The sequence below is a fragment of the Cajanus cajan genome, chromosome 10 (assembly GCF_000230855.2).
Source record: "Cajanus cajan strain Asha chromosome 10, NIPB_CcT2T_4, whole genome shotgun sequence".
Taxonomy (NCBI): Eukaryota; Viridiplantae; Streptophyta; class Magnoliopsida; order Fabales; family Fabaceae; genus Cajanus; species Cajanus cajan.
Window position 1 is genome coordinate 50,986,601 of NC_138526.1, and position 17,215 is coordinate 51,003,815.

At 35.1% G+C, this 17,215-nt stretch overlaps 3 protein-coding genes across 3 annotated transcripts; all 3 read left to right on the forward strand.

The window, feature by feature from the left end:
- Positions 1-576: 576 nt before the first annotated feature.
- Positions 577-3,720, forward strand: LOC109788495 (uncharacterized). The gene is made up of 6 exons (XM_020347234.3): positions 577-915; positions 1,011-1,143; positions 1,568-1,671; positions 1,800-1,947; positions 2,032-2,172; positions 2,529-3,720. Exons 1-6 carry the CDS (start codon positions 875-877, stop codon positions 3,501-3,503), a joined length of 1,542 nt encoding a protein of 513 aa, XP_020202823.1. The 5' UTR covers positions 577-874; the 3' UTR covers positions 3,504-3,720.
- A 1,477-nt stretch (positions 3,721-5,197) lies between these two features.
- Positions 5,198-9,240, forward strand: LOC109788480 (Putative methyltransferase family protein). The gene is made up of 8 exons (XM_020347213.3): positions 5,198-5,456; positions 5,533-5,615; positions 5,718-5,820; positions 7,438-7,488; positions 7,679-7,832; positions 8,041-8,179; positions 8,301-8,406; positions 8,491-9,240. The coding sequence occupies exons 1-8, from the start codon at positions 5,276-5,278 to the stop codon at positions 8,655-8,657; spliced, it is 984 nt and encodes a 327-aa protein (XP_020202802.1). The 5' UTR covers positions 5,198-5,275; the 3' UTR covers positions 8,658-9,240.
- Positions 9,241-11,782: 2,542 nt separating this feature from the next.
- LOC109788487 (kinesin-like protein) lies at positions 11,783-15,223 on the forward strand. Its single transcript, XM_020347225.3, has 4 exons — positions 11,783-12,952; positions 13,292-13,467; positions 13,733-13,956; positions 14,264-15,223. Exons 1-4 carry the CDS (start codon positions 11,968-11,970, stop codon positions 15,060-15,062), a joined length of 2,184 nt encoding a protein of 727 aa, XP_020202814.1. The 5' UTR covers positions 11,783-11,967; the 3' UTR covers positions 15,063-15,223.
- Positions 15,224-17,215: the final 1,992 nt, after the last annotated feature.

Consider the following 17,215-nt stretch of genomic DNA (forward strand, 5'->3'; position numbering starts at 1 on the left):
ATTAAATAAATTTAGTTTGACTATTTTTTTAATTTATAAAAATACAAATCAAATTAATATAATATAAATTAGTAAGTTAAACGAGTTTATTTACTTAAAAAATAATTAAATTAGATAAAAATACTTCTTATATTTTTATATAGTAAAATCACAACTATATTAATAATATGATAAAAATTATAAAAAATAAACCTTGAAAACCTTAATTAAAGAATAAATATAAGTTGCAATATCTGTGAATTAGTGATAGATATCTAAATTATATATCTTATTTCTCTATATCTCTTTTCTTTTTATTATATATATTAATTTTTTTTCTTTCTCTTTTTCAATATATCTACACCATAAAGTGTGCAATGATATATTTGGCTGTGGTAAATCCCAGATTTTGTATTGCAAAAGATAAAATTAAGTAGTTGAAACTTGAAAGTGCAGAGGAAAATCATAAGTTAAAATGCAAAAATTTAGGGCGCGTGAAGATTGAAAATAGTAAAATTTTCCGCGCACGTTTTTTCTGGTATTGGTTGCGTGAAATAAAAGTGGTAATAGTGATTAGTGATTAGCGATTAGCGAGTATCCTCGGCCAGCTGGCTGGTTAGTTTGGTTGGGTGGCTAAGACAAATGACGGTTATCTCTCTATCTTTTTGTGGCTCGGTAGTATAAACGTGCTTTCCAACACCTTTTTCTTTCATTTCGCGCTTTTCCTTGAGAGTTTTCAGATTCTTCACTCACCCTTTCTCTCTCTCTTCTCCAAACCACCGCACTGCATTGCGCTTCTGCATATTCTTTCTTCCTCAACAATCAACTTTTTCTCCCAAAGTTTTTTAATTGTTCTCTTCCCCACAACATAGTCTCTTCTATATTTCCAGTAAAAATGTTTGATGCGATATTGAAGCCCAAGTTCTATACAAAGTGGTAATGATGCTTCTTTCCTTTTCTTCAACTTCTTGTTTTACTGACATTTTTTTGTTCTTGTTTTGAATTAATAATGAAATTAAATTTGGAAACAGCAAATCGCGCTTGAAGTTAATAAAGACGAGGGTAGAGACGATTCAAAAGAAAAGGAATGCTGTGCAGAAATTTCTCAAGAAAGACATTGCTGACCTTCTTCGCAATGATCTTGATTACAATGCATACGGAAGGGTAATTTTTTTTTTCTCAATTTAGTTTACCCAGAGTTTCACTGTGCTCGCATGGAAAGAGACGTAGTCTCCAATCCTGTTAAAATTTTTCTTGGTTTAATCATAAGAATATTTGTTCAAAGAAGTGTTTAATTAGTAAGCTGATAGAAGAAACATGGTGGTCTATTAAAAAGAAACGTCACAGTCTCATCATCTTATAATTTGATCAAAGAATAAAAATGCATCTCATCATCTTAGGCTATTCATTATTCTTTCGGTCTGTTTCTTGAAGAAATTATAATTCATCTTGCATTCATCCAAAATTTATTTATTTTTGCATGTAGCAAGATATTGTGATATTTAATTTACACCATTTGTAACAAAAGAATATATATGCATTAGGCTTATTAGACAGCTTGACGTTAAATTCTTTACATTTGACGCAGGCGGAAGGGCTTCTGGTCGAACAAAATATGTCATCATGTTATGAACTCATCATAATATTTGTTAACTGTGTATTGGGTCATGTTGGAGACCTTTGTAAACAGAGGTATGATTTTCTGTGTATACAGTAAAATATTCTTTTCTTTTTTTCGTCTTCACTCACTTTTTAAATTTTTTTCTCTACAATGCATTAGCCGAGATTTATCATGACAATATTTTAATCTTCTTCAATAGGGATATCCCAGATGAATGCAAGCAAGCTATTCAATCATTGATATATGCTGCAGCAAGGTTTTCTGATCTGCCGGAACTCCGTGAACTCAGAATGTTGTTTACGGGGAAATTTGGAAAAAATAATCTCGAACATTATATAAATAGAGAGGTGACCACTTTTATGGTCCTTAAATTATTTTCTTGATCATGTCTTGGATTCCACCACTTTACTTAAATATTTGCTTTTCTTTAGTTTGTTGAGAAGTTGAGGCAAGATCCTCCTTCAAAAGAAATGAAGATTGATCTGATACATGAATTAGCGCAAGAATTTTCTATCAAATGGAACAGCAAAGCTTTGGAACAAAGACTTGATTCATCACCTCAGTTATATGAAGTGAGTTCTACTTATAATTAAGTATTTGTTTCAGCAAATATATAAATTAGAATTGAATAATTAGAATTGCATTGATATATTTTAATTTCCTCTTGATTATATGCTATTTACTTCTCCTGAATTATATGATATAAGGGAAGTAACAAATATATATCAAGCTGAGATTTTAAGGTTCACACTTATTCAGCTATCCATTATTTATTTATAATTTTATATTCAACAATTCAACCTTGATAGCCATAACTTTTAACTTTTTAGAATGCCTGCCTAAGCTTTTATAGCTATGTCCAACACAAAAAAGTTTTTCATTCAGCTGATGAGTGATGACTTATTCCAAAGCATTCTACTTGTTGCAGGAGAAAGCTAAACTTGATCTACCAAATGATAATGATGGTGTGAAATGGCACAAGAACAATGATGTTGCCGTCCCTAAAATAGACATGTTTACTGGAGGCAAACAGAGAGATGGAACAGACTGTCATACATCTGACGAAAATGAAAGAGGTACCCCATCTGAAGTAAGGGAGGATATCAGTGATGCCTATTGGAGGCTACAAAACAGCACTGAAGATGAAACAATTACTGACAGTTCATCCCTTGATGGTCATAAGGCTGGTTCAAGTTCCTTAGGAAGTGTATCAGAGGATGATGCAGATATTAAGAGGTCATTTTCCTACAAGCATGTTCCACCTCCTTACGTCATAGAAAAATTAAATAAAAGCGAAAGCAGTTTGAAGAAACGCACAGAATTTCAAGTTCTATCTGAGAAGGAGTCAAATGATCTTCATGAACCAGTTGTTCCAGAAAAGTCAAAACCAATGTCAGTTAGGAGGAGACCTCTCAAACCGCCCCTTGAAGACAACACAGTTTCTGATTTTAAAACTAGAGGCACTGCAAAGGTAGACTCAAGTGGAAAGGAGTCAGATAAGGCAAAGCAACACCAACAAACCAACCTTGAAGATAATGGAGATTCAAGGGATGATGAAGAGAAGATAATGGATGTTCTCTTAATGCATTACAGTAACAAACAATGTCTTCATGAATCAAGCATAGGAAAAACATATCCAAAAGCTTATCCTTTGCAACGACTAGAATATGAGTCATACGACAATGGACGTCCGAAACCAAATTCATGCGCATCCTTTGTGAGAATATCTCTCCCTGCTGAAGACACAGGTTCGGTGAAAACATTAAAAACTCATGGACCTGCTACATCCTTTGTACCGGAAATGTTGAGGACAGCGGGACATGTGCATCCTAGTCTGCCCGATTATGATGACTTGTCTGCTCGTCTTGCAGCTCTCAGGAAGACATCCCAACCAGCAGCTTAACAAACATGACAAATTTTCCCCCTTTTTTTTATTGTTTGATCATTCTTTGTTTAATTCAATTTTATACTCACTGCTTGCTGAAATCAATATCAAGTTGGCATATATGACACATGACAAATGAGAGATCGTTCCTTCCTTTCATGTATGAATTTTTAGATTGAAATCCGAATTTCAATCATTTTGAAAGAAATTCAAGTAGGTGCAGTTGTTGAATGTTGACCCATTCATTCATCAAATCATATTTATAATTTCTGCAAAACTTGCTCTAATTAGAAAATTTTGTTTCTTCCAATTCCAAGTTCCAATGAAACATTTTCCATTCAGTAATGAAACCCACATCAACGTGTTAGTCAACTACCTTACCAACTGTTTGAAACTCGTTGGTAAGAAAATATTTTTTGAAGTTGATATCTCCTGCAATTTTGAAATTGTATAAGAATCCTTTAGGTCGTATATGATTATTGTGATAGAGGGTTCAATAATCTACATGTATATAATTAATCTATTTCTGTAACTTCCTCAATTTAAAAAGTCTTATTTTACTTTATTCTTATTTGTTAAAATAAAATATTCAACATTAATGATACAAATTATTTATTATCTTTAATTTTAAATTTATATACAAATTCTACCAAAATTTATAAATATTTGCTTAATGTACTAACTCTTCATGGTGTAAACTAATTATTATCTCCAACTTCAATAATAGTAAAAAAATTAATTCCTTTTAAGATGTACAAAACATTAAAGTGGATTTTAATTTTCCTGATAAAATTATCTTCATGCATACAATTCCTAATCAAATCTAACCATGTTGTGGTAGACTTTTTCGAAAAAAATGATCATGCATACAAAATGTCACTATATCCACGTTGATACACTATATAATTAGCATATGGTTTATTTTTTGAAAGATATTTTTCTGCTGATTATTTTTTGAAAGATAATTTAGCCTATAGTTGAATTCTTTGTTTTTTTTTAATAGACTACATATATCTTTTATGAAGATAGGGAATAAGATACTTATAAATTGTAAAACTCTACCTTAAAATATTTAAAACAACTGCATACTTAGAATTGAAATTTAGGATTATTTATTAAACTAGAAGAATTGTATATTAATTGATTTGTATATTTTATAGCCAAAATTTCAAATATATGAATTAGGATTCAATTATTGCTCGTATATGAAGAAATATTAAAAATAAAATAAAATTGACTTGAATAATGTATGCTTAAAAAAAATGGACCTTATGACCGTGAATTAAAAGATATCCTTGAAACATCATAAAGCATTTAAAATTAGGTTGATGATATATACACCACCTTTTTATTATAAGTATACCTTCCTTTTTTATTTTTTAAAATATTTTTAATTTTTTATCCTGTATTTTTTTAATTTTACTTTTTTATTATTTACTTTATAATTTTCTCCTTATTTTTTTATGTTCATGATATTTTAAGAATTTATTTTTATTAAAAAAAGAAAAGGAGGTATACTATATATATATATCAATCATGAGCCAAACAAAGAAAGAGAAAGATGTATGTAAAAAAATAAAAAATAAAAAATTAAATATATTTTAAGATTTTTTTTTTAAAAAAAGGTGTACTTTCTGCTAGGAAACAATGAGATTTCTTTTAGATGTTATTGGGCTGGTATGACGAATAATAGAAACATTGGCCCAAAACTTAGCGGAAGAATTAGGCAGAAAGAAGAGCATTTGTTAATCTGGTGAAAAGAAAAATAATTTGATTTTAGTGTGGCGGTAATGGAATCGGAAGAAGAAAAAGGCGGTGACGACGAGGAAGTGATGAGCGAGGTTCACCTGGGTTGTCCACCCTCCTTCTCCGGGCCCTATATTTCTGTTTTCACCGTTTCTGGTATCTTAGATGTTGCTCGCAATCTGGAATTCGATGCGGACGGTGACCTTCTTCTCCCTCGACGCACCAGTAACTTCTCAACCCTATCTTTTCTTTCCTTCCCATGGACGCTTAATTATGTAACTAAAACTCTCTTTTGTTAAAGCAAATGCACCACATTCACGTGACGGCCTCAGTGTGAAAATCCAGCATAACATCACATCGTCAATTTCAAATGTTGGTCTCCAGGTATCTCTAAAGTCTAATCCATTACCATTTCTCATAAATTACTCTTTTCGTTTTAAATTCCATGCGCGTCTCTTTGATTGTTTTTCTTTTTGCCGTAGTCAGGTTTGGAAAGCTGAACTACTATTGTCTGATTTTATATTGCATAGAGCATCCTGTTCCTCTCAACTTCACGGAGTTACGGCATTAGAACTTGGCGCTGGAACTGGTATGTTCCTAGTTAGTTTCCCTCTTTTTTTTTTTGTTATTTCTTCTTACGTTTTGCAATCCATTTCTCTGACTAGGGCCTAGCCAGAGAAGCTCAATAGGCTTCTAACATTTTCAAACCTAAGATTAATGGTTGAGTGAAATATGCTATTGGATCCTTCACTCTTCATGTCTGACTTCAATTTAACTATGATTATGAGATGACAAATGCTAGGACACATTCTTTAATACTGGTGAAGACATATGTTAACCCCACTAATAAAATGGAGGCCTGAAGGGGGTTATATCATATATGATGGGTCCAACTTAGGATTTCATTAAATAATAGTGTGTTAAAAATAGAGTTTTAGCATTCCTCTAACTTGAGATAATTCAGCAGCAAAGAAACACATTTACTAAGCTCCAGTAACAACGTTGCAGCCAAGCATGGAGATTGTGGCGCCTCCTACGCTAGCTCCGAAGCGGGTGTCTATGCATTCGTCTGGGCGAGATTGAAGACCAACATGCTGCCCAATTTTCGATTTCACCCTTCTCCTTCCTTCTTTCAATTCCAAATTCAAACAACCCTCTCCTTCCTTTTTAAGCTATTCAATCTACCACAAGCACCACACCTAGCTACCACCAATCCATCACACCTTTGTCGCCGCCGAAGCACTACATAACCGCACCATCACAAGTGTCGGTTTCTCTTTCGGTATCAAGTCATGTTCTCAGTTTCGAAACGACACCACTTTGTGGAGGTTGTCGACGATGAAGCATGATGATATCATTGCAAGTGTTCTAGAGATGTTGGGTTTTGCAGATATGGTTTGTCCCTTGTGTTGGTTATTGGGTTGTTGAGATTTGGGTTGGGACTGTAAGTGAGAGTTTTATCTGGTTTGAATGTGCATATCTGATTTGGAAAAGGAAATTTACAGGTCTAAAGCTGAAAAAGGAAAAAGAAAAAGGGAAAGGGAAGGTCATCAAAAATATTCTCCATGGCAGTGTGCAGTAGTTGGATAAGAAAGAAAAAGGGAAGAAGGAAAGGGAAAGAAAAAACGCCACCACCTTCGCCAGTGTCACACAATGATCTAGGTAATGTGGTTGGGAGGGGTTGCTGGAAAAGGGTAAACTGGGAAAAAAGAAAAAAGGAAAAAAAATTAGCTATTAATTTACAATGTTGCAGATCTAATGACTCGCAATTCATGGTGGGAGACATGATTTAGTCTCCATCCTAGAGTTTGTCCGTAACTAAAAGCTAGTTAAAAGTAATACAATAAATCCATGTCATATCCACATAGGCATCCACCATTAATTATTTAAACAAGACTAATGTAAATCAAACATTGATATTAATTAAATAAAAGTTGGACTAAATTGACTCATTTAAAAATAATAGAACTAAATTGAAACCAAAAAATAAATAAAGGGACCAAATGAATAATTTAGTCAAAAGAATTTGTTATTGTTACAAAAAGAAGTGTTTTTTTTATTCAACTGCTGATTGTTAATGAAACACTTTGAGGCATTCCTAATGATTATTTTGATGATCTGTGAAAAGGAATAATTAAATCTGTCAATTTTAAAGGACATCATGTTATTTATTAAGAAATGTTTTTGATTTCAAGTTTTCAACCAGGCTTGGTGGGTTTATTACTTGCACGCTTTGCAAATACAGTGTTCCTAACAGGTATGGTGCCTTCCTTTATTTGAGTCACTATTCCCAGCTCCAATATTTATATTCTCATATTACAAATGGGGATTATATTGCATAATTCTAGAGATTTATCTGGATCAATCTGCATCATCTAAGGAACTTGTTTAGTTCTTTTAAAGTTGATGATTTTAATGGACAGCTAACGCTTATTATTATTTGACAGACCATGGAACTGAAATACTGGACAACTGTGCAAAGAATGTTCAGCTTAATTTTGGATCATTGAATTATCAAGCCAAAATTTACGTACGTGAACTTGATTGGTTCAATTGCTGGCCTCCTAAAACAAAAATAGAAGAGGCTCCTTGCACACAAAAGTAAAATTATTTGATGAATAGTCTCCAGAAATTATTGCTTCTTTATTTTTCTTTTGGGGGTTGAGTTTGAGTGTCTAACTTCTAACAAGGATGCTTTTATGTCTTTTGCAATATTTGCCATTGGTTCTGGCATGAACTCAACTACTACTTTAATACTTTTTATTTACAGTGTATATCAGGTGTGACAATCACTTTATGCATGATCCAGGTATTCTTGGACTTCCAGAGAAATTGAAGATGCAGAGAATGCTTCTTTGCTGGTGGCTGCTGATGTTATTTATAGTGATGAGCTGACTGATGCGTTTTTCAGTACCTTAGAGACATTAATGTCAAGGGGTTCAACAAAGGTTTGAAGAGGGGGGAGGGGGGGGGGGGGGGAGACAATATGCACTATGACTAGTATGGAACACGGACAGGAAATGTTGCAGTCTTATTCAATAGTAGTTATTTGACTTAATCGGTTTGTAGGTGTTATACATGGCACTAGAAAAGCGCTACAACTTCTCTCTTTCTGACCTTGATGTTGTTGCAAATGGATATTCACATTTTCGAAGCTATCTCAGGGATGAGGATGGTAAGCACATAGATGAATTTTTAATGTGTATTAATTTCACATAATTATTCATAATATGGGGAATGCTCCATTTATTTATTGCAGAAATTGAAAGCCTTCAGTCTGTAAGCATGCCTAATTTTGTGGGGAAGCGGATGGACATATCTCAAATTCCACAGTATGTTGGAGAATATGATAGAGGACCTGATGTTGAGATTTGGCAGATCAAGTACTCTAGATCAAAACAAGAAGCCTCAGCTACTCTAGGGTAAAAATTTGAAGGGTCTTGCCAGGGCATTGGAAAAAGAATCAATAGTAGAAATTTTTTATTGAAAATCCTGTTGCAATGCATTGGAAATCACAGGACAGGTACATTTATAAGGGGGAGAGTAAGATTAAGAAACATTAGGAAATTAGGAGAGAATTCTTGGTAAATAATGTTTCTAAGAATTTGTCGAACAATTCTTACCTAGTGAGATAAAACTCGCCATATCTTCACTTTATTTAGTTAGTGTCGGTTGGCTGTTTTCTCTGCGACTGGATTCAAGTATGTATATTCCTGTTGAACAATATCAGTCATGTTATTGTTAGATTAATGGGTGTAGAGTGATATTAAAGGCAGATCAGATGCAGGTTTATGGTGGCAAGCAAAATTTTCCATGAAATTATGGCAGATGAGATTGTGATAAATGGTTGATGTATGAACGCCACGTCTTATCATTACATGTCTGCATTCTATAGTTTTAGTTTTGTTTGTTTTTTTTCTTCTTAATTTGTGGTGGGAGCTCTATTCTATGGTCAAGTCTTGACCAAATTTTGTAAAGTAAAAGGAGTTAGTTGTTTCTTGTTCAAGCATGTTTTTATGGAGTCTTTTCTTTTTAAAGTGAATCACTTATACACTGTTAGTGTAAATTTTTTTTACATTGGTAACTAATTATATCATTTAATTGTGTCATGTTAATAAATATGTTTATAGTGACATGACATAATTAAAAGATATAATTGGTTGTCAGTGTATAGGTGATTAATTCTTTCTTTTAAGTTTTTTAGAATAGAAATTGTACATCCTCCGAATTTTTTACCGTAAAAATCTTCAAATGTTTAAAACTTTAAAATAATAAAGTTAAAAAATGGTTTATTTAAAGTTTTTGACATATGTAAACAGCTGAATGTTTCGAAAGATGAATCAGAAGTTTCAATATGGAACGTTTAGCATTACTCTTTTGAGAAAAATGAAAAAGAAAACATTTTCTGGAATTAAACTAAAACAAACGTATATTTATTTATTTTTGGCGAGCTTTCCCTCTTTCTTAAGTCAAGCTTCTCAATTGATCGTCTGGTCACCGCTATCTCCCTTCTTGCTTCACCTTCTATGAAAGCTCGTCTTCATTTCTTTTCTTCTAATTTGTAAGAAATTGTTGTGAACTTTATCTTTGTCAAGTTTCAAAGTAGTGATTTTTCTCAATTTGAAGTCTTCATCGTGACTTAGTTACACTGCAGTTATATTAAAAAAAATTAATTTCGTTTAACTGGAACGTAATCATTACCTTGCACATTGGTTAAAGATTTTTAGAACACAAAAACGTACTTAGAAAACAATTTTGTTTTTAAAGTACTTTTAAATTGTCAATAAACGTTTAAAACTATCATAAATAATTGTTAACCATTGCTAAAAAAAATCGTCACAAAATGTTAAAAAAGACGCCTTTTACTGATTGTTTCCGGTTTTTTTTTAACCATAACTTTTTTAAATTTCTGACCTATCTCTAATTCTTTTCTGGTAAACACGCTTCATTTCCCATTTTCCTTCTATTTTCTCTTCTTTCTTTCTATTTTCTCTTCATTTCATTCTTATATAATACGCTAAAGTGTATTTTTTTCCACTTAATATATTGGTCTTTATTGAATTTTGAATAAAATTAAATTTGAAATTAAATCTTATGATTAGAATTAAACATGTCAATTCTAATTATCTACGAACCCCGTAATTTGTATAGCATGTACACTAAAATTGAAATTTTATTTGTGTGAAGAGAAAAAAGTGTAATACATTTCAATATACAACTTAATTATGTGTTCATTTAATAATGTGTTCATAAACTCCAATAAATTTAGCAGGACCGAATTCCCTGCAGGATCCTATTGTCGCTGACAAGTGACAACCAATATTATTATTCGCACCTGCTACAGCATGGCTGACAGCCTCCGAACACTAGCAGGTATTATCAACCTTTGATTATTGTCATAGGTATTATTAGTCACTGTCCGTAAACCATCACTGTTAAGTCATACGTGGGGTCCATTCGCTACCATTCTAACTGCTGTCTTCTGCCCTTAGTTATTATATTTCTATTTTCTTACTATCCTCCAATATTCATTGCTATTAATATCATCTAATATTTTTTTTTATTCAATTTCAATGTTTTTCTTTTTATTCCTTCATATCATGTTGTACGCTGGTTCGCACGAAGAGGATTCGTTCAATTACAGGGAATAATTATTTTTTATAAATAAAACAACTGTTTATTTAAATAAATTATAAATTAATGTATCCAAACACTTTCTTGAGTTTCTTCTTCTACCTTGGAGAAAATGGGTGTGAAGGCCGACAGAACTGATGAGGGACTCTTAAATGAGTGATTAATTAAGTGGAATATGACATGCATTGCGATTTGCTAAGGCCAAAAGTACATTTAAGTTTCTAATTCTCCTTCCTTTCACAGTGAGCCGCTGATGGGGACTGTAAGTACTGTACTGTAAAGACGTACAAAATCACATCACTTCGTTAGTTAATAGAGTTATTCTACGCAGTGCCAAAAGATCTCCAAATTATGGTCCAAATTCTTAAAATATTAATATTTTTTAATAAATTTATTATAAAATAATTATTTAATTTAATATTTTATAATTTAAATTATTATTTTATTTGTTAGGAGAGAATTTTAACATTTTAGAGAGTGAATCATTTTCCTAATTAATATATTAATATTAATGATGTTTATCATTTTAAATTACAAATTTTTTTATTTATTTATAAGAATCCAACTTAATATTAAAGATACATAATACACATACACATGTTTAACTAATTGGACTAAATTCTTTTAAATTTGTAAGGGTTTTTCTTTTATTATTTAAAAGTATTTTTCTTCAAATACGAAAATAATCTTTTACAAATATTAAATAAGTGGACAATCTTTCATAATTTTAAACAAAATTTTGTAAGCATATTTAAGAAATCTGTAAGTATTTATACGGAAAAAAAAACTCTAAAAAATAAAATTAATTTATGCGTAACTAAAATCTCATTTCTTGATATATTTATTTGTCTGGTCTGGATTACTTAATCAGCACTCAACAATCCCAATTGCTCAGAATCTCATTGTATTTGTAGCGGCTACTAATGAGTATAAACAAGTAATAAAAAAGGAAAAATGTAAAATTTATTCCCGAATTCCAAATCCCTTGTTCTTTGTCTGCACATTCGGTGCTCTACTTTGGCTAAAGGTTTCCGCTCCACTAGGCAACTTTATTCACTTTCTCTCTGGCGACGATGAGAAGAGCAAAGTAAGCGAAGTAGGAATGGGTTGCAACCAATCGAAGATCGAGAACGAGGAAGCGGTGGCGCGATGCAAGGAGAGGAAGCGGTACATGAAGGAGTCGGTGTCCTCCCGCAACGCATTCGCCGCCGCCCACTCGTCCTACGGCACATGCCTGAAGAACACCGGCGCCGCCCTCGGAGACTTCGCCCAAGGAGAGGTCCAAAACCCCCAATTGCACTCCAACGACACCCCCTTCGTTCAAAACCCTCAGCCCTTCGAGATCCCCCTCCCCCCTCCCCCCCTCCCCGACTTCTCCCCCGCCCCTCTCCAGCGGGCCGTCACCATGCCCGAAATCAAGATCAACAAGCCCAATGGGCCCCACTCCGACCCCGTCCCCACCATCGTCGAGGAGGACGACGAGGATTTAGAAAACGAAGGCTCCTTAAGAAAGAGAAGAAACAATAGAAAGGCCGATGCTCCCCCTCCCATGCCCCCTCCTCCCTCCAAACCCCCTGACCCCGTCACGCATCACCACCACCAATCCATGCCGCTGGATCCCCAGAGCGGCGCTTGGGAGTACTTCTTCCCCTCCCTCGAGAACATCGCTGGCCCCACCCTCAATGCCGCCGAAGAAGATGCTCTCCCCAAGGTTCAGCCCAAGGTCTTCCATGAAAAGCCCGCCAGGGTTGTGCACGAGGACCAGGTTGTCACGCCTCAGAAGGATCTTCGTGTTCCTCAGCCTCAGCCTCAGCCTCAGCCTCAGCTCAAGCCCGAGCCTGAGCCCGAGCCTGTTCCTGTGCCTGAGGAAATGATGGAGACCCCGCCGCCCAAGGCCACCAAGATCAAGCAGCAGACGCCCAGTTCTGTGGAGGGGAAGAGGATTGTGAAGCATTCCGTCAATCTGCTGCAGATATTTGCTGATCTCGATGATCATTTTCTCAAGGCTTCCGAGAGTGCTCATGTTGTTTCCAAGTTGCTTGAGGCTACGCGCTTGCACTATCACTCCAATTTTGCGGATAATAGAGGTACTTTCCATACCTTTGTTGCTGTATTGGGTACTTGTTTGAAGTGATGAGCTTTTAAATTCTACCAATTCGTGTGAGAATGCTGATTACTTAATTGATTTCATTGTAAGAGTGGATGGCTAGTTTGCTCAAAGGAGGGGAAACAAGCTTCTTGTTTATTTTGAGTTTGTCTGGATACAAATTTAGTAGAGCTTCTAGAAGCTTCTCTGTTGTAAATAAAGATTTTTTTAGTAGAAAAGCTCTAAAAAACTCTTATAGTTTGTATCCAAACAAGCTCAAAGTCTTGCTCTTGCTGAATTGTATTTATGCAAATGTTATTTTTCTGTATTCTTCTTGCAGGACACATTGATCACTCTGCTCGGGTAATGCGAGTTATTACATGGAATCGATCCTTTAAAGGAATACCCAATGTGGATGATGGGAAGGATGATTTTGACTCGGATGAGCATGAGACGCATGCCACCATTTTGGACAAGTTGTTAGCGTGGGAGAAGAAACTTTATGATGAAGTCAAGGTAAGCTCACTGAACCAAGTGTTATTTGATAGGAGTTTTACTTGCCTTACTCTCCTACTTATGTAACATTTTTCTTTCAAAGTCTTGCAGCTCTGAGTATATCAATGTAAATGTATAACTTCTTTGGATATTTGTATCTTTCTGTCTTCTCATCCTTTTTCTACTGCCTTATCTTTTGCTTAGTTCTGGGTTAAATATGCAGACAGATTGACACACAAATTTCTTGTTCTAATTCTGAATTTGCCTGCATATTATGATTTTATAGGCTGGAGAACTAATGAAATTCGAGTACCAAAGAAAAGTTGCCGCACTTAATAAGCTGAAGAAAAGAGGCACCAGCTCTGAAGCATTGGAGAAAGCAAAAGCAGTTGTCAGTCATTTGCATACAAGATATATCGTAGATATGCAATCCTTGGATTCAACAGTCTCAGAAATTAACCGTTTACGTGATGAACAGTTGTATCCAAGATTAGCACAGCTTGTTCATGAGTGAGTTATAATGTAGAAATTAATATTTATAACTATGGATGGATGGTCTTATAACCTTGAATAAGCTTTTCGTTTTCTTTTTGTTTTTCACAATTCACATATTTGGCATGCTATTTCTGAAGTCTTCATTATCGTTTCTCGTGGATGTTTGTTTATATTCAAGTGAATGCAAGCTGCATGCTTCTTGCAGCTAAGTTGTTTGTTTCTGTGTCCAATTAATACTTTAGTCCAGATCTGTATGAACACGTCCTCATGTATGACACATACAGGCTTCTCTGCTAATAATGATGGTCTTTGTGCCCTGCAGGATGGCCGAAATGTGGAATACCATGCTAGGTCACCATGAGAAGCAATCGGATACTGTGACATTGCTTAGAACACTGGACATCTCCCAGTCTCCTAAGCAAACAACCGAACATCATCATGACCGAACATACCAGCTACTGCTTGTTGTGCAACAGTGGCACTCACAATTTGAGATGCTTGTCAACCATCAGAAGGGATACTTGAAGGCCCTAAACACTTGGTTAAAGTTAAATCTTATCCCCATTGAAAGCAGTTTAAAGGAAAAAGTTTCTTCGCCTCCTAGAGTTAAAAGTCCACCCATACAAGGCCTTCTCCATGCATGGAATGACCGTCTAGAAAAACTTCCTGATGAGCTTGCTAGGTCAGCTATAGGCAACTTTGTTGCTGTGATAGAAACTATTTTCCATCAGCAACAAGAAGAAATAGCTTTGAAGAGGAAATGTGAGGATACACGAAAGGAGCTTTCCCGCAAAACCAGGCAATTTGAAGATTGGTATAACAAGTATATGCAGAAGAAAATACCAGATGAATTCAATCCAGATAGGGCAGAAGATGCTAATGCTCCTGATGAAGTTGTTACAGAGAGGCAGTTTGCAGTCGAACAAGTGAAGAAGAGATTGGAAGATGAGGAAGAAGCCTATGCAAGGCAATGCCTCCAAGTGAGGCAAAAAACTTTGGGAAGTCTCAAAAATCGCATGCCAGAGCTGTTTAGGGCTTTGTCGGATTTTTCTCTTGAGTGTTCCAAAATGTACAGTGAATTAAGAACAATATCACAGAACCTAGGCCAGAGCTCATCATGAGCTGGGTTGCGCTTCTTTTATTTTTTCCGGGTAAAGTATATTTTTCTTGGTTGTGTTATATGATGCTACACTCGATATCTCTTGATTGGGGATGAGTCCTGAAGTTTATATGTGACAATGTTAAATAAACAGTATTTGAGTTATCATATGATTGCATAGAATGTCGTGACTGGATTCATGCCCTTTGATATAACCGTTTCATGTTTTGTATTATCTCGTGCTTTTGGACAGAATTTGGATCCTCTCCTGTAATTTTCTCTATCCAGCCTCTCTCCTGCAACATTAATAGTCATTAGATATATCTAATGACCCAAATTTAATCTTATAATTAATATAACTTCTTAAATGATTAAATTTGAGCTATTAGATATATTTAATGGTTATTAATATTGCAGGAGAGAAGCTGGAGAGAGAAAATTGTAGGAGAAGATCCAAATTGGGACAGGACATCAGTTGCATACTTGTAATTAATGTAAATTTCCTATAACAGTTTTAACATACTGCATGTTGTCCCCACTACTATTTTGTTGGGAAAACTCGGACTTTCCCGCTTCGTGAAGTTAAGATAGGCACTTAGAAATTAAAGGTAGTAATGGGAGCACACGAGTTACTGCATGTTGTCCCCACTACTATTTTGTTGGGAAAACTCGGACTTTCCCGCTTCGTGAAGTTAAGATAGGCACTTAGAAATTAAAGGTAGTAATGGGAGCACACGAGTTAAATTCTCCAATATGGAGATTCTTCTACTATACAAAAGAATAGTAGGATTACAAGAATGTAATTACAAAATTGACTCATTCTATGGTGGCACACTCAAACTTGAGACTATCTCTCTTCTCTCACAAAGAGGCTTTCTCACTTTCTCACTCTAAGAAGTGGATTCACTCTTGGCTTGGATTGATAGGAATGAAGCCTCCTACCCCTATTTATACTACTCCACCTTCAAAATGAATGGTGGGGATCAAGGGTTGAGATTGGTTCTCTAGAATGCTCCACACATTCTAGGAATCTCTACTTTCTTCTATATTCTTCTATACTCTTCCATAAGGTTCCGGAAGGCTCCACACATCTCTAGAATGTTCCAGAGGGTTCCACACTATTTCACAAGCTTCTAGAGAATTTTACAATTCTCTAGGATTCTCTAGAATGTTCTAGAAAATTCTATACTTCTCTAGAAAGCTCTAGAATTTTCTAGAACCTCTCCAATTAAGGAGGGATCCTAACAAATCTCCCCCTCCCGACTTAATTGGGGGGCAGTAGTAGACCTGCACCTTGACAGCAATCTTCAAACTTCTTTGTCGGTATTACCTTGGTCGTCATGTCTGACCAGTTCTCGTCTGTGTGAACCTTGTCAAGATGCAATTTCTTTTCCTCGAGGACTTCTCGGATCCAATGATATCTTGTGTCAATATGCTTCGTGCGGGAATGAAATGTTGAGTTCTTTGCTAAGTATATTGCGCTTTGATTATCACACTTTAACACATACCTTTCTTGATCTATTCCCAGCTCAAGAAACATGTTCTTCATCCACAGCATCTCTTTGCAAGCTTCAGTAGCTGCAATGTACTCCGCCTCTGTGGTGGATAATGCGACATACTTTTGCAGTTTTGATTGCCAAGAAACGGCTCCCCCTACAAAAGTAGTTAGATATCCAGATGTTGATTTCCTTGAATCAATATCACCAGCCAAGTCTGCATCTGTGTATCCCTCTAACACAGGTTTCCCTTTTCCAAAGCATAAGCATCTTTTGGAAGTTCCACGTAAGTATCGGAGGATCCATTTGACCGCTAGCCAATGTTCATTCCCGGGGTTGGCTAAGAAGCGGCTGACGACTCCAACTGCATAGGCGATATCTGGTCTTGTGCATATCATCGCATACATGAGACTGCCTACTACAGATGAATATGGAATCTTCTTCATCTCCTCCATTTCTCTCTCACTTGTGGAACTTTGCTTCGAACTCAACCTGAAGTGTCCAGCAAGTGGTGTGTTAACTGGCTTACATTTGTCCATGTTAAATTGTTCCAACACTTTCTCTATGTATCTCTCTTGGGATAGCCACAACAGTCTCTTTGATTTATCACGAGTTATTCTCATCCCAAGGATTTGTTTAGCCGGTCCCAAATCTTTCATGGCAAAACTCTTACTTAGAT